Genomic DNA, 24,294 nt, shown 5'->3' on the forward strand with positions numbered 1-24,294 from the left:
TATCATCACATAGTATCTGTAGTATGTAGATTGCGGCAAAATGACCATTCATGCCAGCTTAATATAAGATTGACTATTGGGAGTTATAATATAGACGATAATTTTCCATTTTCTAAATTAATTACTAGACATAAAATAATCTTGTAGCATACGAGGGTGATTCAATTGAGAGATCCAAATAACTTTCGAAACGAGAGTGGATAAAATTAAATCTTTTTCAGATAACACGATTGAACTTTAAAAAGAAAAAAAGTTTTTTTACTAGCTATAAATGTTCAACGATGCTGGTTATAGTTACAAGGCTACTAATAAATCAGAAGCTAGTCGTATTTATCGTTTTGCAAGTAATTACCTCTTATCTGTGTCAATTTTCTACATTAGTCTTATAGTAAAAACTTGAGTTGATAATTTATATACATGCAGTTTACTTATTTACCAGATGAATAATTATTACCATCATTTTTTAACACAGTGACGTAAACGTTAAATTATTTGTAATACATTTACCTGCCATTTTTATATGTTTTTCTCGTTTTTAACTTTACATGTTTTACAGTTGCTTCTCTTAAAATCATCTAGTTTTTTTTGTTCAATTTACACAAAGTAGTTTACAAATGGGCCTACAAACAATTTCTCAATGACACCATAGTAATAGCGCTAACAAAAAGACAATGTAGTTGATATAAACGATAGGTACGATCCTTTCTTTATGACTAGAGACAACGAGAGCGAGAGAGAGTGAGAGAATTGGGTATATTTATGTGGTTAAAAATAGCCATGTGCGGGAAATAAGAAACGGTACTTTACGACGAGCCTCAGAGGAGTTCTTATGCGATCTTTGCTATTGTATAGTATCTTAGTTATGCATTTTTCCTACGTCCAAGGTCTAGAATAGGCCGAGAGGATTTATGAATCATTCAACGGCGTGTAACATAAATCTCGCGATGAATTAAACTGTTGTCATTAAAATCTAACTGTACGCACTTGTCCCCTTTTAATCGTAACGCTTAATTGCCTTTGGCGATTTATCTGATATTGCTGATCTTTTTTCAAACCATAAAATACAATCTCCGATATGATCGCAGACGGTTTACACGGACGTAATGGAGATTAAATTATTCCCCTACAACTGTAAAGCATTACAATGTTTCTTATGCCGATGCGCGAGACATTTTTGTTCGAGGCATAATTGCGAAGTCTCCGCGTCGACACGCGACGATAAAGTTCACGCGCATCGTGCGTCGAGAGCGTCGTGTCGTAGCCGTGAATAAAGTCTTATTCACGTGACATTTTATACGGTCAAAGTTTTTACGTAGCGCTTGGCCTGCTATTCGGGGCGCGTCCTCCCGATAACTCCATCCTCCGTCGTCCTCGAGCATCGGATCGCGGCCTGGAGAGACGTTCTGCTGACGTAAATGCCTTATCGAGGTGAAAGTCGGTGGAGCGCGACAGTTATGATCCGTCGCGAGATTTCGGGAACTAGAAACGACGCGTACGCGAGCGAAACTCGACCCATTTCGTTCTTTCGAGTGAAAAACATTCCAATATTTATAGATACGAGCGAGGGGATACTTACAAATTCGAACACATTCCGCTTAGCATACGATCAAAGAACGAATCTGTATCATCCGTTCGAGAGGCAAGAGAGAAATTATGTTGCTTTACATTGACATCAGATATACTATAAATGTTATTCATATACCCTTACACATGAAAATTTCAGTGAACCTGTTAAACAAAAGAAGGAGGGCGCAAAGCAAAAGAACAAGTCTTGTAAAAGAAGAGATATTCTTCAGGGAAGAAGTGTGGGATTTCCTTATGGTAAAACCCAAGGAACGTTGCATCAGCCCAACGTCGCCATTTGGACAGCTGCAGCGGAAGCAACCTCCATTTCTTGTTGATCCCATAAACAAACTGTTGTACGAGGCAATTGTTTCTAAATAACGAGCATCCTATGTATTTGAAAATCATTTAGTAATGCTGTTATTAAAGTTTTCATTCAACTTTCATCTGTTTTTCTTTTACTACATACGCCTAGTCTAGTGAAATGTAATCCTTTCGTTATAGAAAAACGGTTGCGTATTACGCGTGATACGTGATCGATAAAGAATGTTTTCAGGAAATTCCCCAATCGTGTGAAAATCACGTGAAAACAGAGTAGTGTACAATGTGTTATTCGTCGTACAATTCAGCGGTTAAAAATAGTTGCAATAACAGTGTGATAAAAAAACTTGACGTCATATCTAGTAGTTATACGTGCCACTTACGATACCCTTCCAAATTTGAATCAGTTATCTGACGCAAGACGCGAATGATACCGATACACGAGAAGAAATGTGGATCGCCCGAAAGAAAACGTTTATACTGGGAATGGACACGACTCGTGGCACGTACAATCGTTCGCTTTAGCTCCTTACATTTGCGACTTTGTGCTAACTCTTTAGAAAGAGAATGAAAGAAGAGAAAAAGAAAAGAAGAAGGCGCTTGTGAATTGCACAAAGAAAGCTATTCATTTCCTTCTATTTCAGCATGGACTGTCAAACTGAGAGCTTTAAGTGTTACAACTTCGTTCGAACTTTACTCCTACAATAACTGTTCTTTTCTTTAAAATGAAAACTCCCTATAACTGAACTTACTTTCAAGATTGATCGATTGCCTCTACGCGCGCGCGCTTAGCGTGCAATGAGAATGTAAACGAAATTGAAGAAATATAAATGGCAAATTGTAAGAATAAATTAACTTATTAAGTAATCGAAAAGTCGAAAGAGCTATTGTGCGTACCTTAAAAAGAATACGTGCGCATACGTACACGTATTTGCCACAAACGAATGTAGTTAACTAATTATAAGACACAAGCTGTTCAAAAATTATTGAGTCACTTAACTGCCAGAGACATCTGACAGTCGAGACACTTAGGTGCATACCTGTCTCACTTGAAAGCAAAATTATGACTAAGCTTACATTGTCTGGTGTGTACCTCAAGATCTCGCTGGAACAGTTAAGAGTTAATTTATACCCTCCGTGGGCGTAGTGCGAGTAAAATCGACTTTCAGACAACAGAGATCGGCGTAGAACTATTATTGCGCCTCGGTATTGTTTGCTAATGTTTCAATTAGCACACAACTCGACACCCCGGCTGTACGAAGAGGATCGCAACGAGAACGATTCCCTGAAGCAACCGCACAGGTGCCTTCCAACTTTAACCGCTACACTTTTCAAACAAATAACGGCCTTACCGGTGTTATTCACGCGAATGGTATGTGATCCGTTTTCAGGAAGGCATAATCGTGATATTGTTCCCGGATGTTAGCGTATGACGCGCGGGCGTTCCACTTAAAAAACTGAATGGAAAGAGATAGATCCTTCCAAGACGGATGTATGAGGAAATTTCACGTTCCCCGTTAGTTTCATCGAAATTATCTGTGCGAGGATGCGGATCATACTTCTTTTATCTCGCGCTGTTACATGTAGTACATATTTATGATAAATCAATAAAGTGTAGTGTAGCGCTGTAACTAAAAATAATTATACGTCAGCACGCTTGTACAAATTGATTCGAGAAGCATATACTCATACCTGAATCAGTATCTTTAAATAACTTACTATATTAATAATCTGAATATAAAATTCTACATTTTGTAAATAGAATAAGTACCGACACTTAAGTTAAAGAAAGTTAAACATGTGAAAATACCTTTCTCACGTATGCACTTCGAAGACTAAGTAATATTGAATTAGTGATTATTTATGGCGGCTCACTAGAAATGAATAACAATGTTAATGGATTGCTGGAATTCAAGTATGTAGAGTGATGTAATCCTTGAAAGAAGTATCCCACAGAATAATTCAAGAGCAGAAACGATACCGTCCACTTCCGCGAATCGTACACATAAATTGCAATGCAATGACAATGCGATTAGCCCCGTGCATCGTGCCTATTCATCGGTGCATCTTGTGAAAGTTCATTTCCTGCGTACCTAATACGATCGTGACGGTTTTTTTTTTTTTAGACATCTACGGCATCCTGCCGCCAATGGGAACGCTTGACGTCAATAAAAGCGGAATATCGATTGAGAAAAGTGTCAATACTCTTATCATCGTCATTTATAGTTTACTCGTAATTAATTAATCGCAGACGTTGCTCAAATAGAACGATTTTGAAATCGATATTTGCGGTACGGCTTATCTGTATGTATTGATCGATAACTTCATTTCTACATTGTCACACAATTCGTTATTCGCCTCACATTATGCATTCTTTATCATTACGATCCTTAAGAAACGATGAGAATATAAATTTCGCCAAGTGACAGTTTCAAGGTGTACAATTTAAATGTTATACTTCTGATATATAGACGATATAAAAAAGAATTTAATGCGCATAAAAAAGAAGACGGAAATGAAAAATAAAATTCGTTCGATTTGGGGTCTCATCTTCGAGACCAACAACTTAGTTCAAACAAGTTATTCCGTACGAGAAAGTAAATCGAAAATCTAAAGCGGCACGTTTCGAAATGGAAGCTCCACCTTTTAATAAACGCACCCCCTGATTCATATCTACGGTGGACGGAAAATTACCGACGGATAATCAATAATCGCTCGCACATCGACGAGTATTATCATCGCGCGGGTTGTTTAAACAGAGTATGGAGAACGGCATACAAACGAGACGTACCGCGATACGCTAAATCTATAACTAATTTTCGAATGTTTCATTAATCATTAAATATTACGCTTGTCGGCTCGTCGATAACACGATTATTTATTTAGTCACCAGAATCGTTACTATGCATATTTGTTCACCAGTAAAAATTAATCAAATTCTTAACGTCGGTTACATACTTTGATTTGTTAAGCTCTTACCTCATAATCACGGGTTACGATCTGCATAATGCTTCACAGCCGAAGCACTTCAGTGTTTCCGATCGAGCGTAGCGCTATAGCACACTTCTAACCTCTAAAAAATGGTAAAGTAACAGGCGAATTATTGACGGTCTTTTTTTTCTCTACAACATTATTCTTATTTGATGAAACTCGTACCAGAATTCTTCACTCGGTCATTTACGCGCAGAACGATCGCATCGGGTCACTGCTTTATTAATCCCGCTCTATTTCCATCTGATGTATTTAGATGCATACTTCGATTACGATTGTCGAAGGTAGACGGGCTAGCGATTACAATATGCACATATTCGTCGCGCGAAGATAACTCAGTTGTTGCTTGAAAACTCGACGGCGACGCGTCGTCTTTGTTTCCCGACGGCGTCTGATGTTTTACATACGAGACAATTCGTCGGAATGTTAATTGCTCGAGTTGCAGTCGTACCCTTCTCTAATAATGGAAAATTATCATAAATTGAAAATTAATATCAGCCATGTAAAACACTTTTTGTCTAACACCAGTAAAAATATGCTTGATTCGAGTAAACGATTTCTCATTCGATAGCGTTCTATATAAGTGATACTAAAGAATCGTACTGCAATTAACTAAGTACTTTAGATATTTGTTCAATATATAGAAAGTGCTTAAAAATTGCTTTTTTTTTATCTTGAATTAAATAAATGTTCAAACGTAGCTAAACATAGAGTTTACTTTATGTTTTAATAGAACGTTTATTCAGAGACTTTTAATTATATGACATTTAAATTTTATTTTCAGCTTTGCAACATGCTGGCGAAACTTACGAGGCACTTTGCACATTTGCGAAAGAATTTGCATGTGAAATATCCTCGATTATTAAGAGTTATTTAAAATTATTTTGAAATTATCACATGGTAAACGTTACACGAATTTCTCGTCGGGTTTACAACGGGGAACATCTTATTGCGATTATTATCCGATTTGTATTTTAACAGTCAGATGGATTTCATTTGCGTTTTTAATTATGCAGGTTTTGTAATGACTAAAACCGGATGCAGATTGCGTAGACATGATAGCGGAATTGCTATCGTTATTTTATAAGTTTATCATCTTTCCTGTGCCTCCCCTTCTTTCCACCTTATCTAGAATGCACATGACGTCCATCATTAAAGTGGCGTGATGTTTAAATGTAAAAACGTTCATACGTTCCCGAAATTCTTCATTATTCGACGCGTCGCTCATTAGTAACGTTACCGTGACATTTTGTGATCGTATATTGGAGCGTACATTATCATATATTTGCTTATAGTATAGTTTATGGAAAATCAAGTATCGGGTGATCCTCTTTTATTTTATGCATTCTTCGTCCAATTTAATATCAAAAGTTGTCCGACATTTTGCTTGGACATGGGTTATATTATCAATATGTGAAATTTTGCTCAATTCTTTGTGTTTCAATATTTTACCAAACAATTAAACGATTTAATTTCAAGTCAGAATAGTGTCTACGTTTTGAATCGAAGATTAAACATCCAATTATACTGCATAATTTGCTACGTTTATAATGATATTTTGGGAGTATATTAAGTTATGAAAAAATTACAGTTCTCTTGTTATTATGAGATATAAACAAAGTATAAAAATTTCAAGATTTTTTAGTCACTGAGCGTAGACCCTGTGCAACGTAAGAGCAAGACGAAGAACTGACCGCTGATTCAAGAACTGTAACGTATACGTTTACCTTTGTCCACTCAACAAATAATTTCCATTTCTCAATCTCGATTCGACGAGAGTGTCACAGAACGGCATTCTCGAGAGCCCACGTCTGTCAACGTATGTCAACAAACTATTGACTGTAACATTTGTGCATGCAAATTCTTCCCGCGCTAAGAATATATTAGCAATTTCTTTACCCGTATCCACGCGTAAATGTAAAAAGCGTGAGTCAATGTTTGTACGCCAAGTGGCTAAGCATTGTGGTTGCATCGAGAGATCCTCAATTAAGCACTTTACTTACACAATTGAACCAAACAAATTCATCGTTATAAATTTTAATTATTTTCAGCTAATATATTAATCTATTTCAATCAAATATACAATCTATTAAAGGATGCTAATATTAAAACATAAATAGATAAACAAATATCAAATGAAACATTCTTTAAGAATATTTACTCTTAGTACTATTGAGATCATTTTCTTTTTCAAATAAAATCGAAGCAATGGTACAAAATCTTTTTCTTTTTTTCTTGTATATTCAATTAAACGTAACGACTGCAGCCCCTAAAGTAAAACGTTCATTCGTATAAATATGTATAGTATATATCATCGCTGTTGAATATGTATAAAAGAGAATGCTACACGATCTGCAAGCAACCCGTTTAAAAGACCATTTCTTTTTTTGTCGCTTCTTTACGCAGCCATGAATATAAATGTTACATTGGGATTAAAATATTCAGGCAAAGTACGCGGCTTGCCGAGAAGACATAAGGAACGTCATTCTGGATTAACGTTCGAATTATCGTACAACTTTTTTCCATTACAATCGTTATCACTCGTGCATTATCGGAGACGTTTCACGATGGATTCGTAATTATTTTTCTCCCGTTCAAATTGGAGCATCGAGACATACGCGTTACTGTATTGCATCATATATTCATTGAACGTCCTTTCTTTTCGTTTTTGCTCCAGTAAATTAAATCGTAATCGGCGCCGTAAATTCATTCATGGTAGAATCTCTCGCGTCACAGACTGCCACGTGCGATGATCAAGTTATCTATCTTCTTATAATTTCATGCCCGCTTCATTTGCGAGTATTAATTATGACGAATCCCTAGTAATTACAACGCTTGAATAGTACTTTTTCACGCGATCTTCGGTCTTTTTTTAATTTACGATTAAAATAATACAGATTAATATACTTAGCGTTTAATTGGTTCTTAATTGCGCGTTCGTATTTCAACAGAAACATGCATAAATTACAGAAGACTAAATATATTAATTGCACGCGCAGACATAATATATCGTCACCAATATTACGTTTATTTTTACGCTGTTATTAACCTGAAGTGATCGCTTAAAAAATGGTGAAAAAATCCAAGATTATAAGCACGTGCGAACACCGCATGTTAGCCTTTATTGGAACATGCATTCCTATTGATACGTTCTATTAATAAATGTGGGCAGAAAAAGTTATTTTAAATCCAATTCGATCAACGAGCGGAGCTTAATAAGAACAAATTGTGTTCAGGCACAAGCGCAACTAGTTTGGCGTGCATTTCACGTGGAGCCTCGCGATACATGCATAGAATGCGACCACAACTGGCGCCAATTACGCTCGACTTCCATTATGTAAAGTCACGCTCGTGGTATTTGCACAAAGATTTCGTAGACTGGGAAACCTTGAGACATTTTCAAGCCTTATTAATTCCGCGCTGTCTAACTCTCTGCTCTAACTTATTGTATAACATTACTTACACTGCTTAACAGTCAAATTTTATCTTTCATGCAAACGATCGATTCTCGTTTCCTTTGTATTACACGGTTCTAATCTGATGCTTTAATCATGGATGACACACTTTATGGACGTAATGATTTCTCTATTGAGATTGGAATTTTTTAATTTCGATGATGGTGATTGATTGATTAGACTCAACATCAGACTGCAAAGTTCAGTTATCGCATCATAAAGAACTTCGAGGGTTTCTTCTTTCAGCGGAATATATTTAGATTTTAATCGACTTAGGAAACTCCTTTGACGTAACAACATGCTCTACGGTAACATAACTCATCTATTAAGATCTGCAAGAGGCGCAACTGCAATTGTTGTAATTAATACATAATATCGACCAGATTGTCGGCTAATAAACGTACGAGATGGTATTATCAAAGTGTTAACATGAATCTTATTAAACTATCATCTGTTACTTTTTTTTTATACCTACAATGTTTGTTTTCTTGTAATTGTTATAAATAGATGAATGTAACTTATTCCATAAATATCATCTCACTTTGACTGTGTATATAGTTTGTAGATAAAAATTTAAAAAATTTATTAATCAATTTACTGCCCGTGAAACGTACAAGCTGAATACTGCAATCTGAGAAAATACCGTTCCATTTAACTATTTTTGCTTTAACTACAAAATCATAAAATAAATTTATATCTTCTATACCATAAAATACTACAAGTCACTTTATAGAATTAACTTATTTGTGTGTAATTAAGAAACATGATCTTAAGATACAAATGTCTGCAATTTTGGTATATTTTAAAAGTTACCGCTAATACAATACGATGTTATCAGACATTCAATACTTTCTATTGCATTATTCATAAAAGGAAGTATTACTATTCTGCGAAAGGCTATTGTGTACGTCGATTTGAGAATCTGTTCTGAAGTGTTTTATGCAGCTTAAAATGACAGGATGAAATGTATTTTTTAATCCGATTCAACGTGAAGTCATTACGGATTAATAGAATTGTAACAGTAAATGCATCGTCGCGTATGCACTTGTGGTTACGTAAAATATTAAATGTAATAATAAACTGGTCGTACAATATTAACGCCATAAACATAACCCGATGGGCAACTGGCCAACGATTTTGTGGTCAGCCGTACTTGTGGTTTTAATCGCGATACTCTAACCCGTTTCACAATTGTCTATCGTAAACAGTACGTCATCGTCGTGTCGTTAACCGATGCCCAGTGAGTACTTATTTTCAAACATTGGACAAACATGTACGCGGAACGATCAAATTTACTTGTAAAATTAGCAAAAGCCCGACCACAACTGTGGAATATCACCAATCAACTATTGTTACGCTTATCTCTACGTGTTTCAAATATTTGAGGCTTCGTGTAAATAGGACAATGGTTGCTCATTCGAATCTTTGATAAGTAGTTCACTTTGGTTATTGGTCGACAATTAGAGAAATATATCACATTGTTCAAAATTTAATTGAAGTTCTTACATTAAATGATGAATACTATTCTGAATTGTTAATTTATATTATTATGTTAATATAACAACTCTGAATTGTGTAATATGAATTATATTAATATGTAAAATACCAGTATAAATTATCATTACTAATATAACACGAGGCAGCAAAATGCCTCTTGCAGTCTCAAAAAAACACGAACCGTCTGTAATTAATCTGATTGTAATCTATAAATGGTCAATTCTGTGAATTCGCTTATAATATAAATCAATAAATCACATGCATCGTGTTTAATTTATGCACATATTGCGGTATAGCAAATGTGTTTTGAATAAATATATCACATGTTTAATTTATAATATATCAGCACGTTACAGTGATGTATAATAAAAATAATGCTTGTAATGTAACAGTTGTTGATAACTCTGTGAGGTGTGCATGCAATATTAAATCAATGAATAAATAAATAAAAGTGGATTAACAAAAAAGCAGAGACGTAAGAAATATATACCTTTCCGTGCAAGAATTTATGCAAGCTCTAATTAATTCGCTATGCTATAATAAATTGCACTTTAAAATGGAGATGAGCGAGAAATATACGACGCGATAAAGCGTTCAACCAATCTGCTTTTATTTTTCTCGGCTGTTATATTTGTGCAATACGAAGCTGTATAGTCGTGATGTGTCGCTTGATTTCAAGCAACGCTTCCCTCAAGATCAGCACGCGAACCGGACACCATTTAAGAAGCTGACGCGCGTGTTTTCTGGTTTCATGTTGAAACCAAGGAACAGTTAAAAAGAGAAAAGTTACTCGCTTTCGTTCCGAGCTGCTCGTTTCTTTTTCTAGTCGTGCAAACTATTTACCCTCTTAATTTACTTATTTAGTTTTTTCATTGACGAATTCGATCCTTCTAAATTGTTAACCAAACAGAGGAAAAGTACCGCGAGCGAATGGTATTACGTTCAGTGAAATTCGTTTCGAATGGATCAACGACTCGTTCGCAGATTGCGACTCAAAAAAATATTCGTCCACTGCGAGCCTTACAAACAAGAACGACGTAGTTTCATCTTAGCGTCATTTTCTCTACACTAATCATAATCACCTCCCCGTCAATTCTGTAATTTAAATGTAAAGTAACAAAATTCCACTTACATATTTGTAAACTAATTTCCCCCACGTTAAATCCTTTATGGAGACATAAAACGTATCTCTTTCGTGTACTTCAACACTAGACAATCGTCAAAGCAGATTCCCCAACTTCGCAGAGATCAATTCTTCCCAATCCTTCATAATTCTTCGTAAAATATAACCTACAAAGAATCTCGTTCTCATTGTCAGGAAATTTGTATATTTCAATTATCGACAGTTTCGTAAAACGTTGATTACCTATCATCGAACTCCATTCGCTGCAAAGTTTTTCCTAGGTACGTAACTTTAGATTTCTACTGCAGGCTTTCTTACCTCATCTCTAGCGGTCGCGCGCACCGGTCCCACGGGTCTCTCACCGGGGCCCCATGGGGTATGCGGAACGGCGGGGCGCGGAGCGGCAGATACGCGAACGCGGAGGTCACCATTGACGCAAATCTATCCGACGGTCACGTGACCAGCCGCGCTGGAACACAATGCCGAACGCGCGCATACGAACGCCACGACCGCACCACCTTTCATTAAATCCGCTCCTCCGGGCGTGTGCACGTCGTGTACGTGTATACTTGGACACGTAGCCAGGAGAGGGCAGCTGTGCGTAACGCGGCCCACCCACGCTACCAAATAATGGGCAATTAAACGAGGTACGGGTCGGCCGTCCGTTGAATGCCAATCGTTGAATGCTCTCGGAGGAACTCCGCCAGATCGTCCACCGATATTTTTTTTTCTCCTATAGCAGGTCATTCAGCGGATAATACTGCCAGACGAAGGGAGAACACGATGCGCAGTGGCTGTAAAAAAATATTTGGTCGTCATTGTATTTCATAGGATTTCTTGATTTTCAGTTGGGACCATGTACTGGAAATAACGAGGATATTTAGGCGATGGTATAGATTTTAATTGTAAGCTCTGTGCATCCACTTCTGAGTGAATATTAGGATGCAATGTATAAATACGAAAAATTGAGGAAATTATTGTTTTACCGCGTTGTTATTGTTTAATTGTTAAAAGGGAGATTGTAAAGAATCATTCTGTAATATGGTCAAATTGTTTCATCATTCTTATAATGGTTTTCCTTTTCTGTTTCTTGGAAATGTATATTACTGGGTCATTAAACTCATTTTCTTCAAAATTATTCTGATTTGGAATTTTGTTTAAATTGTAAATGAATTATTTCTCTGTATTTTCAAACAATTTTTTTTGTATGCAGCACACTCATATGCATATGTAAGTTTTGTATATTTTTAAACGAGACCATTCTTCACGCTTTAAATTGAGGAAAGAATGAAAGTTTCCGGTAGACTCTTATTTCGTGCCATCTGCACATTGGTTTTTTTCTTTCTTAGAAGGAGTGACGCACGTGTGTGCAAAAAACTGTAATTTATACAGTGGTTTGGATCATTACACCTACGTATTTTACCCTCAATGTTATTGAAGAGTTGATGTTTTTCAATTAATAGAATGCATGCAATTATAACTCTAAGAGGAACTGTTATTACATTTGATTATTATAGTTTAGCAATTTTTTTGTGAAGCAGGAAAACTTGATCCGTATTATTATACATGATTTACATCCAAATTATTAATGACGACTTCTACGGAACAAAATATTCGTAATATGACTGTGAATACCTTTGTTCCATGACTGGATTATCGGGTATGAACTGCAATCTATATTTTTAATAAATATAAAATATTTAACTAAAGTTAATAGATAACTGAACCAAATAGTTTATAATTTCTTGCAAAAATTATGCACAATCATAAAAAAGTTATGTTTAAGCCTTCGTTATTTCAAGAATCGCTCAAATTATCCCTGAAGCACGGCAAATCTTCTTACATACATGAATCTACAGTAGAGTATGCCAGGATGAAACATCCTGAAAATCAATAACATATGTTTATTAATGTATAATGTTATTAATGAAAAAGTCTTTCAACATTTAGCAAGTCCTGTTCATTTTTCGTGTTAATCAACTTAACTAACGTAAATCTCACGTTTCATTTAATTGATGCGTTACGTATACCACATACAGTGATCATCATAAGAAATATTAAGTCAATTTATCTTCAATTCCTTTAACACGTGTAAATGAAACTTGAGAAACAGATACTGTTAGTGAAATGAAGCAACTCCATTTACACAATGTCATATTAATTATTCTCTAGATGAATGCTCGTATGTACGTTCCTCTTGTTGCGAGTATGTGCACGATGAATTATGCGAATATAATTAAATAATTAGGTTTATACAATTTTTATTCAGTATTAAATATTTTCTTATTATGTTAAATATTGTAACAAATCTTTTACTTGATATATATAAAAATATATCTATAAAAATATTTATATATAATTAGATAATAAGATATACAAATTTCACACGTCAATTATATTACTCACATACTATTACCTTATTACTTTACTCGATCGACGTCCTTAATTATTTTTACTATCTACTGGACTAAGAATTCTTAATATATATCGCAGCATTTTAACTAAGTCTTCTTCCTCTTTTCTGTCGTCTATATTTAATAGTGTAAGTTTACCTAAAGTTTCTTGTATACTTTGCGAAAAACCAGCACTTCGCGCGATCAATTTCCCTTTTTGATTATTCGACACTAAGGACCACAGCATCGAACCTGCTATTTTAATTTCGTCCAAAGTGCCGTTCTTAAATATATCATGTAGAACATTAATAAAATCCACTGAAACATTTGTATCCCGTCAAAGTCATTTATAATCACTCACGATGCGATGCTAAAACGATTATTAGCTTACCTGAACTAAGCAGTCGCGGACGATTGGTCATGTTAAATGCAAGATTACGCAATATGGAAATCGCTAGAATTCTATTAGAAGACGATGAATACTTTGACAATTGTAACAAAACGTCCAAACCATCGACAGCCTGAAAAAACGAATAGTTAATTTGCCTAATAATAATTGTGCCTAATAATGCGCCTAATAATAATTATTTTGGAATTTTATAATGTTAAAAAGATACTTATACCTTTTAAATTTATACAAACGTTTAATTACCTTTATTACAGACAATTGACCCTCTTCGTAGTAAGTAAAGTCAATCAGAAATTCTAAACAGTACAATTCGACAAGCGGCCACGGTTTCGTCCGTTTTGTAGTAACTGGATGTATTTTTGTAAAGAACTGTAGAAGATTACTCTGTAATAATTCATTTAATAAATAGATGTTCTTCGACGGCGTACATTTACGAGTACGAAAAGGCATGCAATTACCTTTGAAATCGATACTCTACACTCGTGAACGTGTATTGCATTTCGCAGAATATGAAATGCAAAGTGTAACTTATGATTATCGAAGAATTGTCCAGCCTTGTCTATTTCTTTGCAAACTAATTGTATAATAACATGTATCAGAGCGAGAGTATTCGGAGTTCTTCTAAGTCCTGTTCCTGGTAAAATAGTTGTTAATGTCAAAGACTGTGCCGCTGTAAAATTAAAATTGTTATTAAAATTAAATGATTTATTTCTATTGATAATTGTTTCATTTATTAATGTGGATATTATGTCTGAAAGATTGTCTTTTTTTTTTATCATGAAAGAAAAAAAATTCCCAAAACTTCTCATATTCGCGTACTTTACGAACGAATATCTACTTAATATTCAATTATAAATGTGTACCTGTAGTGCAGTTTGTAGTGTAGGTTGCCAGTAATTTAAGTGCAGTGGTCGAAACCATTTTACTTAATGCAATCCAGGCCCATAGCTTATGTAATGCATCAGCCAGTCCTGCTTTTCTCACCACCTCCTTAACTTCCGTATTACCGTACATGAAATTCATTAATAATATGAAAATTGCATTCATGTCCCGTAGCAATGGATGAATCTGTATAAGAAAGCGAGGAAAACTTTTTATTATGAGTCCGTAAAAAGCACGTAGAAAATTTTATGCCACGTCAATGAATAACATTTGCATATTCAATTTAAAGTGGTAATGTTGGAAAAACCCTGATTATTGTGCATTGCATTCCTCTAGCTTTATTAATGCAAAGTGTTATTTTCCTTTGTTTCATGTTCGAAATATTGATTAGAATAACTAAACTAAAGAGCATAATTAACATTCTCATTACACACCTTCTTTTCACGGTCGATTTGATTTTTAAAAAGTTCGAAAGGTTGCAGATTTAATCTTACATACATCTCTTTCAGTATCATTAAAACAGTTTCAGGTAAATTTTCTTTCAATGCGATTTTCTTAGCCGTATTCGACACGCATAATAAATTGGTTAGTGCGCTTGTTATTAAATCCTTGTCCTCGCTTAATTTTCTATTTTTCTTCGATCTATTATAATTATGAGCTATAAACAAGTGTAACAGAATACTGCAGAGTTCTTCACTCAAGGCGATCTCGTTTCTGTCTGCTTCGTATTCTGTCAGTTTCCCGCAAATCACAGGGGAACCTCCATTTTCGCTTAATTTTTTGTAGTGTACATTGGCGCTCTGCAGAGAGAGTTTATTGACGTCGGATATAATTTCCCTTAAATTATTTCTAGCGTCACTTGGTGGATGCATTAAAGCAGTGTCTATTACCGTTTGTAACGAGACACTGCTTTTCCCCAACGAATCTTTTTGAATTTCTTGAGAAAGTAGAAACGCGAAGCAACCGATAGCGCTAATACGAAGCTCTGAACTAGAATCTTTCATTGCGATATAGATGGTTGAGAGTACAGCCTCTGGACCGCATGATTCTAAAGCTGTTTGTATTGATTCGAAGTGCTGATTCTCCGTCAGCGAGAGTATAGCTATGAAATTGAAAATCTCTGTCCAGAATTTGTTTCGTAGAGATATTAACTGCGTTGTATCGTTGCCTGCATGTATATTATATTAGTGCAGTTCATGTAAAATCTACCAGAAGAGGATATGTAAACGTTTGATTTGTAATGCGTATAACTTACGAAATAAATCGCTGTTAAGAAAACAGAACAACATGTACAATAATTCAGGTGAAAAATTGGCAACAAGCGAGTACTCGTTACTGTACGTGACACAGTTTGTTAAAACTTTGCAAATGCTGATGTACATTTCCAATATTTCGCAATAATGCCTTAAATTCTTTCTGCTTTCGACATCTTTTGGAATCTTGTTGATGCAGCTAAAAATGTATGAATTCGAAGTATGAATTACATTAAACAAGCCATTAATTTGTAAAAGTAAAACGCGGTCATGCGTCGCTTAACAACGTGCAGCATTCAACCACGTCTCGCTTTAATTATGAGAGTACGCTTTGCAATAATGTGAAGTTCAGAGAATTTACACGCAATATAGCTAAGGGACGAGCGACCCATTTTTGCTGTTGGTCAAACTTTAAAACCCAATAATTTGTACGGGCCGTAGTAATCACGGTTAAAAAAAAAAACTGGTTGAAAGGATAAAGTTTGTAACAACACACAATCGTGTGACGCACGTAACAACCTTGTTTCAACATTCCCCGTGAGCTCCTTTACTTAAATAGATTTTTTAATAGATATATTTTTAATACACGGACTACAAGTTGCTCATTTCTCATACAGTTTAGTGTTCATCGATATAGGCCAATTGCTAGAATTGTACATGAAAATATACAGTAGAGCTTCGTGTATCTGAATCAGTAATAGGACTTAACCCATTCTAGTCAATACATAGTGGTAAACGAAGTTCTACTATGTATTTTTGCTGTTAGACCTTTTTATGTAAGAGTAATAAATGGTAATACCGTTGCGATGTTTTCGACATTGTTGAATGAGAAAAGACTATTGCATGTACAATCTGTTGATTGTTATGCGGTGCATGACTAACGTCTTTACGGGAAGACATGAAAAATATTTGTTGACCGTTTTTAATTACCCAAATAAATATTTATCAATGGAATGTTCATAAATTTGATGAACAACTTCCTGTTTGCCTACAAATATTAAGTTATTCAATAGTCTGCAAACAGCTGTTATTAACGATGGCGTCGCTACCAATTGCAAGTAATTATCCGTGTCTATAGTTACTGATCCTCTCGCAGAAACTAAATACAATTGATTAATATTTATATCTATCAACTATGGTTTGCTTTTCAGAGAAGCTAAATTTTACAAAAATATTACAATAAAAAAATGCACGTACAGGGTTGTAATTCATCTTGACAATTATACAGGTACGAAATTGTTCGTGGTACCATGGATGTATAGCCTGATTGCGTACTGTGAATAGACGGGGTTTTCCCATTGTCTTGTTCTTGACTACTCACGTAGTCATAGTCCAAAGAAGTAAACATATAAACATTCGAACATAATACGCTAATTTCGTAGTAAGCGTTGCTCTGTTCTATGTAGATTAAGATAGCATTTGCTTTCAAAGAATCTACCTATATAAAGAAATATTAAATACTAAAAGAAATTCCCTGCTTAAATATTGTTTTCCATATAGCCCTCAAGTTTCGAATTTAAAATAAATATTAATTTTACTTCTTATCAGAATGAATAGCATTTAATACTTACATATTGAAAAACGATGGAATTGCAATTTTTTACTAGACTGCTGAATGCACAGCATGCCTGTTCTCTAACAATACACGAGTCTTCTCTGCTAATAATATATTGGAGTAATGTTTGACATAAATCGCCTGGTGCCAGTGCTAGGCAATTTAGTAGTTGAGAAGCTGTATGCAAATTATTCATTAAACCCGCTAACAATTGTAAAGCGGATGCGCGAACTAAAGGATCTCGATTTTGCCATAACATGGGCAACCAATTTAATGTACGACCTTCTTCGTACCAAAACTGTGCGAATGTCTGAAAAAATAGAAAGAAAAAAGATGCGTGTACGTACGTATACTACGTGTATGTACAATTAACCATTTCCGTACGAACAGAGAAATATTTAATTCGCAATATACTTACATTTTTATTAAAGTTTATTTGCATTTGATATAATAAGTGATTAAGGCATATGATAGAATTTCTGGTTATGGATAAACCCATGAAACTAACAGTTCCAGCTCCATGAAACGATATGATCAATTCGATTAATGTATTTCCTAATGATATCAATAAATTTTTATAATTTGCCCAATGACACTTTTCAATTAAATATGTTAAACATGTTAACAACCAGTCAAGATAAGCTGTTATAAAATTAAAAAATACGAAATGAACAATATATTATTTTTCACATATATACACATATGTAAAAATTAATTGTAAGGTAGTGCAATATGAAATAAAGGATGTTACCTAAGTTATAAAAATGTTGCTGGTCCCCCAAGCATAAAGTAGATACAACTAATTCGATAAAATGAAGCCAAATGTCTTGGTCTTCTACAGTAGATTTTTCAGTGTTTTCTATTGCCGCGCATGTACGAGCTAATTTCAATATAGATTGATGCACACTTTGATTATCTAACTCTGAGTTTTTTAATAATTCTGCCAACGATTTAGTAATATTTTTAATTATTTTGTCGGTCCATTTATGTTTTCCTAGTTTGCGAAGAAACAAAGGAACAAAAGTGTTTTTACTGTATCTGAATGTTAACATTCTTCGAAGTAATAATTTCAAATCACACCGTTCTCGAGAATACCAATAATCATTTGAGAGCCTTACCATTTTGTGTCACATTAATATAGAGCTGTAGAAAATTCAAAACTTCAACAAGTAAGTCGCAATCCTCTTTACTTGCCGGTTGCGAAAGTAAGAACCGTTCAAAAGTTTGTTCCCAAGGTAGTAAGCTTATGTCTTTTATCTCCTCGTATTGCTGCATTTTATAAAATTTTATGTACCTGAAAAATTTACGTAATTATTAGGGAATTAAAAATGGTTGCCCAGATGAACAAGACGGCGATCACACGAGTTTCAAGAAACATAGCAAGAGTAGTTCTTTGGCATGTATTATAATGTTACGGCTACGATGGTTGCTTAATTTGGCGCAGACTATTCATACGCATTGCAATGCACTGTTATGACAAATATTGCGAGGTCATATATGCGTAACTCGTGTGATCCTGGCGGGAATTACAATAAGCTATTGACGGAATGATGCCAAGCGGAATTATAATCAGTTATAAGAACAACGTGGGGAAACACTGTTTACATTGTGAGGTAATCGAGCGCGCGTGAAACTGAATCATGAGTAGTTGAATTTTGTATATTGTACAGTTGATGTTGGCAACAATAGTGGGGAAGGCTGAAACGTAAAATTAGAAATTCGTTTTCTTGAATTTTCAGTTTTTCTGATATATCGGAATCGTGGAGATCGTTCCAATTCTTCCAAAGTACGTTCATACCATCGTGCCATTCCCATATCCAATACTGTTTGATAAACGTTGACACCAGCGAGTTGGAACCATGAAGAACTGAAAATCAGAAAACAAAACGAGCTCAGCACATTTTGCAACGATATCGTATTATGATAAAGTGTTCGATCAATTAACTCAATTTACCAAATGTATCCGATCGCCTATGCATACTTATTTTCCAATACGATTTACAAAGAAATGGTAGTTTCATTTTTGATACAATAATATAAGGCAAAGAGACGTGTAACTGATTATAATTCTCTGTATACCTCTCGTTCGTTCTTATAAGGTATTCGTTGTAAAGCAATAAACATAACAGTTGTGAACCATCAGTTTTAACGCATTCGTTGTTTGGGAATAGAAAAAGACCTACAAGAATATTTTTTTAGAAATAAGATATTTACATGCTATTGTATTTTTGTTTTGTGATAAAATAGTCATATTTCATTGTATCTACTTCTGATTATATTTAAGAGAACATTAATCCGAGTGGATAGATCTTGACGTACAGAACTCTCAGTGCACGCTAAGAGTTTCAATATAGTAATTATAGGGACGACAGAATCTGGATAATTAAAATAATCTTTTTCAACCTAAAAATTCATACAATTTTTTATGAAGGATAAATTATATTGTCTAATGTTGTCTAATGTAAATATTATGTTTCTCGAAATTATACAATGAAACTTACTAAGGCGCTGTTAAATATTTTCAAGATAAGAGATAATCCATTCTCTGTAATAAATAATTTATGCAAAGAAGAATCTGATAGCATTACACTAATTTGGACTAATGCTGATTTCCGTATTTTTGGATCGACGTTTGGCTCGTTCAACATCTCAAGTACGGACAACAAATTACTTCTCTGTAAACATTTTATGTTATTCTGTGTATTCGATTTTTTATGACGCAGTATGTAATCGAAGTAAAATGTCTGCATAAATCATCAAAACAATTTCCGTCTTCCAGCAAAGGAAACACGATAACAACATTTAAAATTTTATAATAGTCATTTTTAACAAATTTTATCGATTGAAAACGGGAGTTTTCAAAATCCAACGTATGTTTTCTCATCCATAGGAAGCGCAAATTTGAATAACAATAGATGACACGTAAAATAATTGTTAAGCGTATATATACATATATGAAAATATGTAACCTGATAATTGCCTTCGGATTTTTTTAAAAACATCTGACGCTCAGATATGCAAAGCGAGTTAAGAGGTAAACCATGTAAAGATGACAATCGTGGAAATTTTTGGACGGAATCCTTTTCTTTCCCAAGAAGCCAAATTAATCGACAAACGGTTTCTTCTCTAATATCTTCATCCGATGAGAATAAAAACCTCAAATTACCTTTCAGGACCTTTCCGAGCAAATATTATATTTGATTAGAATATTAAAGAACTTGCATAGAAAAAGTACCTGTCTAACAGTGAATTTTACATTACCTCGATATATGGTAATTGTATATTAGAGGAAACATCAGGATCGAAAATTTTTGTTATGCATTGACCTAAAGTAGTAGAAGGATGAGCATGGCATTGTAGAAGGGGTAGCACCGGTACTAAGGCTTCTAATGTCTTTAACCATCCATTTTCACCCATTTGTACTCTTCCCTTCAGTATGTACACTAACATTTCTTCTGACATTTCTTTTATCTAACAAGAACATAATATGTTACAACAGTTTGCAAATTGTTAAAAAATTTCGTATGTCCTGTATCAAAACTTTTACCCTTTTGTCTTCATGGGGTATGCCATGCAATATTATTTCAGTTAAAACGGAAGATTCAAATAGAAATATCAAATTCTCCCATGATAATCTTTCTTTGCTATATTCTACGCCTAGAATATTTTTAACCAAACCGTGACATTCGAGATATGATGCATACTGTATATCGGTATCCGCGTTTGCCAATAAGCTTAATATTAATTTCGTGGCTAATGCACGATCTTCGTTATTTAGAGAATACCTTAAATGTTAAATAAATGACATTTTAATATTTAAGTTTTAGAGTGACCAAGTAACCGAACCGCTCATTATACATGTATATACCTATTCACATTTTGTAAAATCTTGATCGTTTTCTTTATAATGTTGAAATTTTTGTGATATGGCAAACTTAATTTTGAAGCGTATAACTCTTTCAAAACTTCCGAAGGAGATAAATCGGACGAATTCCTGATCAATGATATAGCAGCTTTCATCGACTTCGCTAAAATCCTCGTTTCATCAAATATCTTGATGTACGCAATTTGGTCATTACCTTGGAATTGCTGTAAGGAATGAAATAAATGATTAAAAGCATAAATATATTATTTAAAATATACGAGGTGAAAAATGAATGACATACGCGACCGTATTCTTGTAATGTAGAATGCAGCTTCGGGTACAAGAAGTAAATAGGAGCGTCCATTATGGCTACACATATCGATGTTTTAAGCGATTTTGGAAACACAACGTCTGATATTTCTAAAGGGACGATGTTACTTAAAAGTTTCATTGTAATAGTTACGAGATGCAGATACGTTATTCTGAAATGATCTATCGCGCTATAATTCCCAAAGTATTCAATGACATCACCCAAGATGCCGAATAATATTTTCATATCCTCAGTTACTTTCACAGCAATATCATCACTGCAAAGCCAAACATTCGGCATAACACTAATGATAAGTAACTGCACCAGTTCATATAATAGATCTGTCACGTGTTTAATATTTGTCAATGGAAATGTTTCATTAATAGGAATACTTAATTGAGACGTAACATGTTTCGATGTCTCGATGCAATATGTCGGTATAAGCATTTGTTGTAATTGCAAAATAGAATCATCTATATTATCCGATATACTTTGACTTCTCTCACTACCCTAAGTAAAATATATAACATATCAAGATTAACAATTATAAATAACTTCATCAAATTGTATACTTACTGTGGACTGATATGCTTGATAATTGGCTTCTGGAAATCCTCCATCGGGACTGTCTCTCGTCTCGGAAGATGAATAAAAATTGCTACTTAATTTTCCAGCTAATAACTGAAAAATACAATTTTCAGTTAGTACATGATATTATAAGTACACATTGAGGTGGTATTATACTATTTAATCTGCTGTCTGGTTAATTACTTTCTGTTTCTTATTTGCAATGCATGGTTCACAGTAGTAATAAATTCTTAATCTCAAAGACCGTGTTAGTTTATAAAGTGTTTTCAATACCATCGGTACTATAACTCTGAGACTGGTATTTGAGGTATTTGCGCTAGATTCCAAAAGATTATGTAATATCTGAAATTTAATTACACACTTTATTAAGTAAGGTTCTGAAAAGGTGTAGGAAAGTTTATTTATTATCAGAATACATTAAAAAAGTAATTTTAAACATTTACAGAAACTATTGCTGGTCTTTGAAGGAATACTTCTGCTGGAAAATCCTGCATCATTACGTTTGTTATAAACTGGCAGGTATGCAGTATAAGATTTGTGTCCAAACTATTATTTAGAGCTTCTTCGACTGCTGCTAAAACACCTTTATCAGAGGTAACCAATGGTTGCCATGGCATGACTAGCCACTTAATACCACCTTCCGTAGTCTTGGATATTGGCGTTCCATCACCACATTCCAATGTTAAATCAAACGGTACTGTACTATATTTAACATGTATAAAGTATATGGAATAAATCTCATTTACAAAAAAATGCAAAAATTATTCCGCTGTATTCTATAACTAGCATGACATTTCTTTTTCTCATTTGATTAATTACTACATCTCATATTTACCTATTTAAGGTATAGGGAATATTAAGTTCACTTCGAGATGAACTATGATCTTCTATTTTTTTTCCATTATATTCATGATCTTTTATACGCGTTCTATGCCTATCATAATCGATAAATCCCATTGTTGGAGAGTTGGGATCCTTAAAAAATAGTTTCGTAAATTATTTCTTTTTATATACTTGTAAATGAATATATGAGTAGAGAGCGAATAAAACTTTATAATATTGTAAATAAAAATGTGTTAAATAATTCACTCTGATACATTTCCGATATATTAAACTATATCACACAAACCTTTATACTTTCCACATTTGTCGATACAGTTTGTAAACCATCAGAATTGAGAACAATCTCTTCAATTTCATTTAATTTTTCATACCATTCAGAACTTAACTTTCTTCTTAATTCGTGAAGTTCATTTTGAAATCTTAATTTACCGAAAGCATTTAAATAACTTTTATCACCTGTCTTATGAAACGCACAATAGTTAATAACACTTAAACATTTTCAAATATAATTTTGTATGCTAAAAACATATTCTTCGCAGTACAACCACTCCGCACTATGTAAATTATCGATAAATTAAGGAAATGAATGTTTAAGTACCTTTAACAAACGTAGCAGTAAATCTAAAACTTTTTGCGTTCGAGAGAATGTGTCGAACGAGAACCAATTAAATAGTTTCGTTATTAATTCCTTTTTAACAGCATCGCAGTCGCAACCAAAACCGAGATCATATTTCGAGATAATATTATCCAAAGCTCTCGATCGTATTTCCTCTATATTATGATCTAAAATTTATTTAATAAATTCCTCGCATTCTCCGTATTTCATTTAAGCGTCTTATCTAAATTCTTTGTATATACTTACCTAATTTCTTAACGTGTACCGCTGATATTCCGTTCATGTTTGACATTTCCTAACCTTTTCAGTCTGTCACGTTTGAGGTTATCTGACACTATTGTTTTGAATATTTCACCGCCACATGACGTATGCATTGTGGGTAAAATCAGCGTGCGAGATTACGTCTCGTAAAAGGACATAAATTTTGACATAATTAAATAAAAATTGAATAGCGTCTAACTGGGACGATCGAGAATCGTTACATTTACTTTTCACGTTACATACCATTCTTTTTAAATCGTAAATTGTATTATTATCGTACAAAACATATCGTCGAGCCAGCCATTCAAAGTTCTTAAAATCGCTACATACGTAGATCCACTACTGTAGCAATGAAAATACACCTTTAAT

The 24,294-nt window shown here is 34.1% G+C and overlaps 2 protein-coding genes across 2 annotated transcripts; both read right to left on the reverse strand.

Moving 5' to 3' along the window:
* Positions 1 to 963: 963 nt before the first annotated feature.
* Positions 964 to 11,381, reverse strand: LOC143426375 (uncharacterized). The gene is made up of 3 exons (XM_076899814.1): positions 11,269 to 11,381; positions 1,158 to 1,479; positions 964 to 1,068 (listed from the first exon to the last, which is right to left on the reverse strand). The coding sequence occupies exons 1-3, from the start codon at positions 11,379 to 11,381 to the stop codon at positions 964 to 966; spliced, it is 540 nt and encodes a 179-aa protein (XP_076755929.1).
* A 1,987-nt stretch (positions 11,382 to 13,368) lies between these two features.
* On the reverse strand, positions 13,369 to 24,054 carry Ana3 (rotatin homolog anastral spindle 3). The gene is given in 30 exon segments (XM_076899444.1): positions 13,369 to 13,661; positions 13,735 to 13,864; positions 13,996 to 14,136; positions 14,211 to 14,422; positions 14,616 to 14,820; positions 15,069 to 15,802; positions 15,890 to 16,086; positions 16,818 to 16,986; positions 17,085 to 17,325; positions 17,459 to 17,752; positions 17,861 to 18,084; positions 18,194 to 18,436; positions 18,561 to 18,736; positions 19,048 to 19,309; positions 19,397 to 19,621; positions 19,710 to 19,845; positions 19,944 to 20,117; positions 20,412 to 20,618; positions 20,704 to 20,913; positions 20,990 to 21,227; positions 21,311 to 21,531; positions 21,609 to 22,127; positions 22,194 to 22,298; positions 22,389 to 22,547; positions 22,649 to 22,907; positions 23,041 to 23,180; positions 23,335 to 23,508; positions 23,647 to 23,831; positions 23,911 to 23,960; positions 23,962 to 24,054. Coding segments are annotated over 30 exon segments (6,576 nt in total). The 5' UTR covers positions 24,039 to 24,054; the 3' UTR covers positions 13,369 to 13,392.
* Between the last annotated feature and the right edge of the window lie 240 nt (positions 24,055 to 24,294).

The sequence above is a fragment of the Xylocopa sonorina genome, chromosome 8 (assembly GCF_050948175.1).
Source record: "Xylocopa sonorina isolate GNS202 chromosome 8, iyXylSono1_principal, whole genome shotgun sequence".
NCBI lineage: Eukaryota > Metazoa > Arthropoda > Insecta > Hymenoptera > Apidae > Xylocopa > Xylocopa sonorina.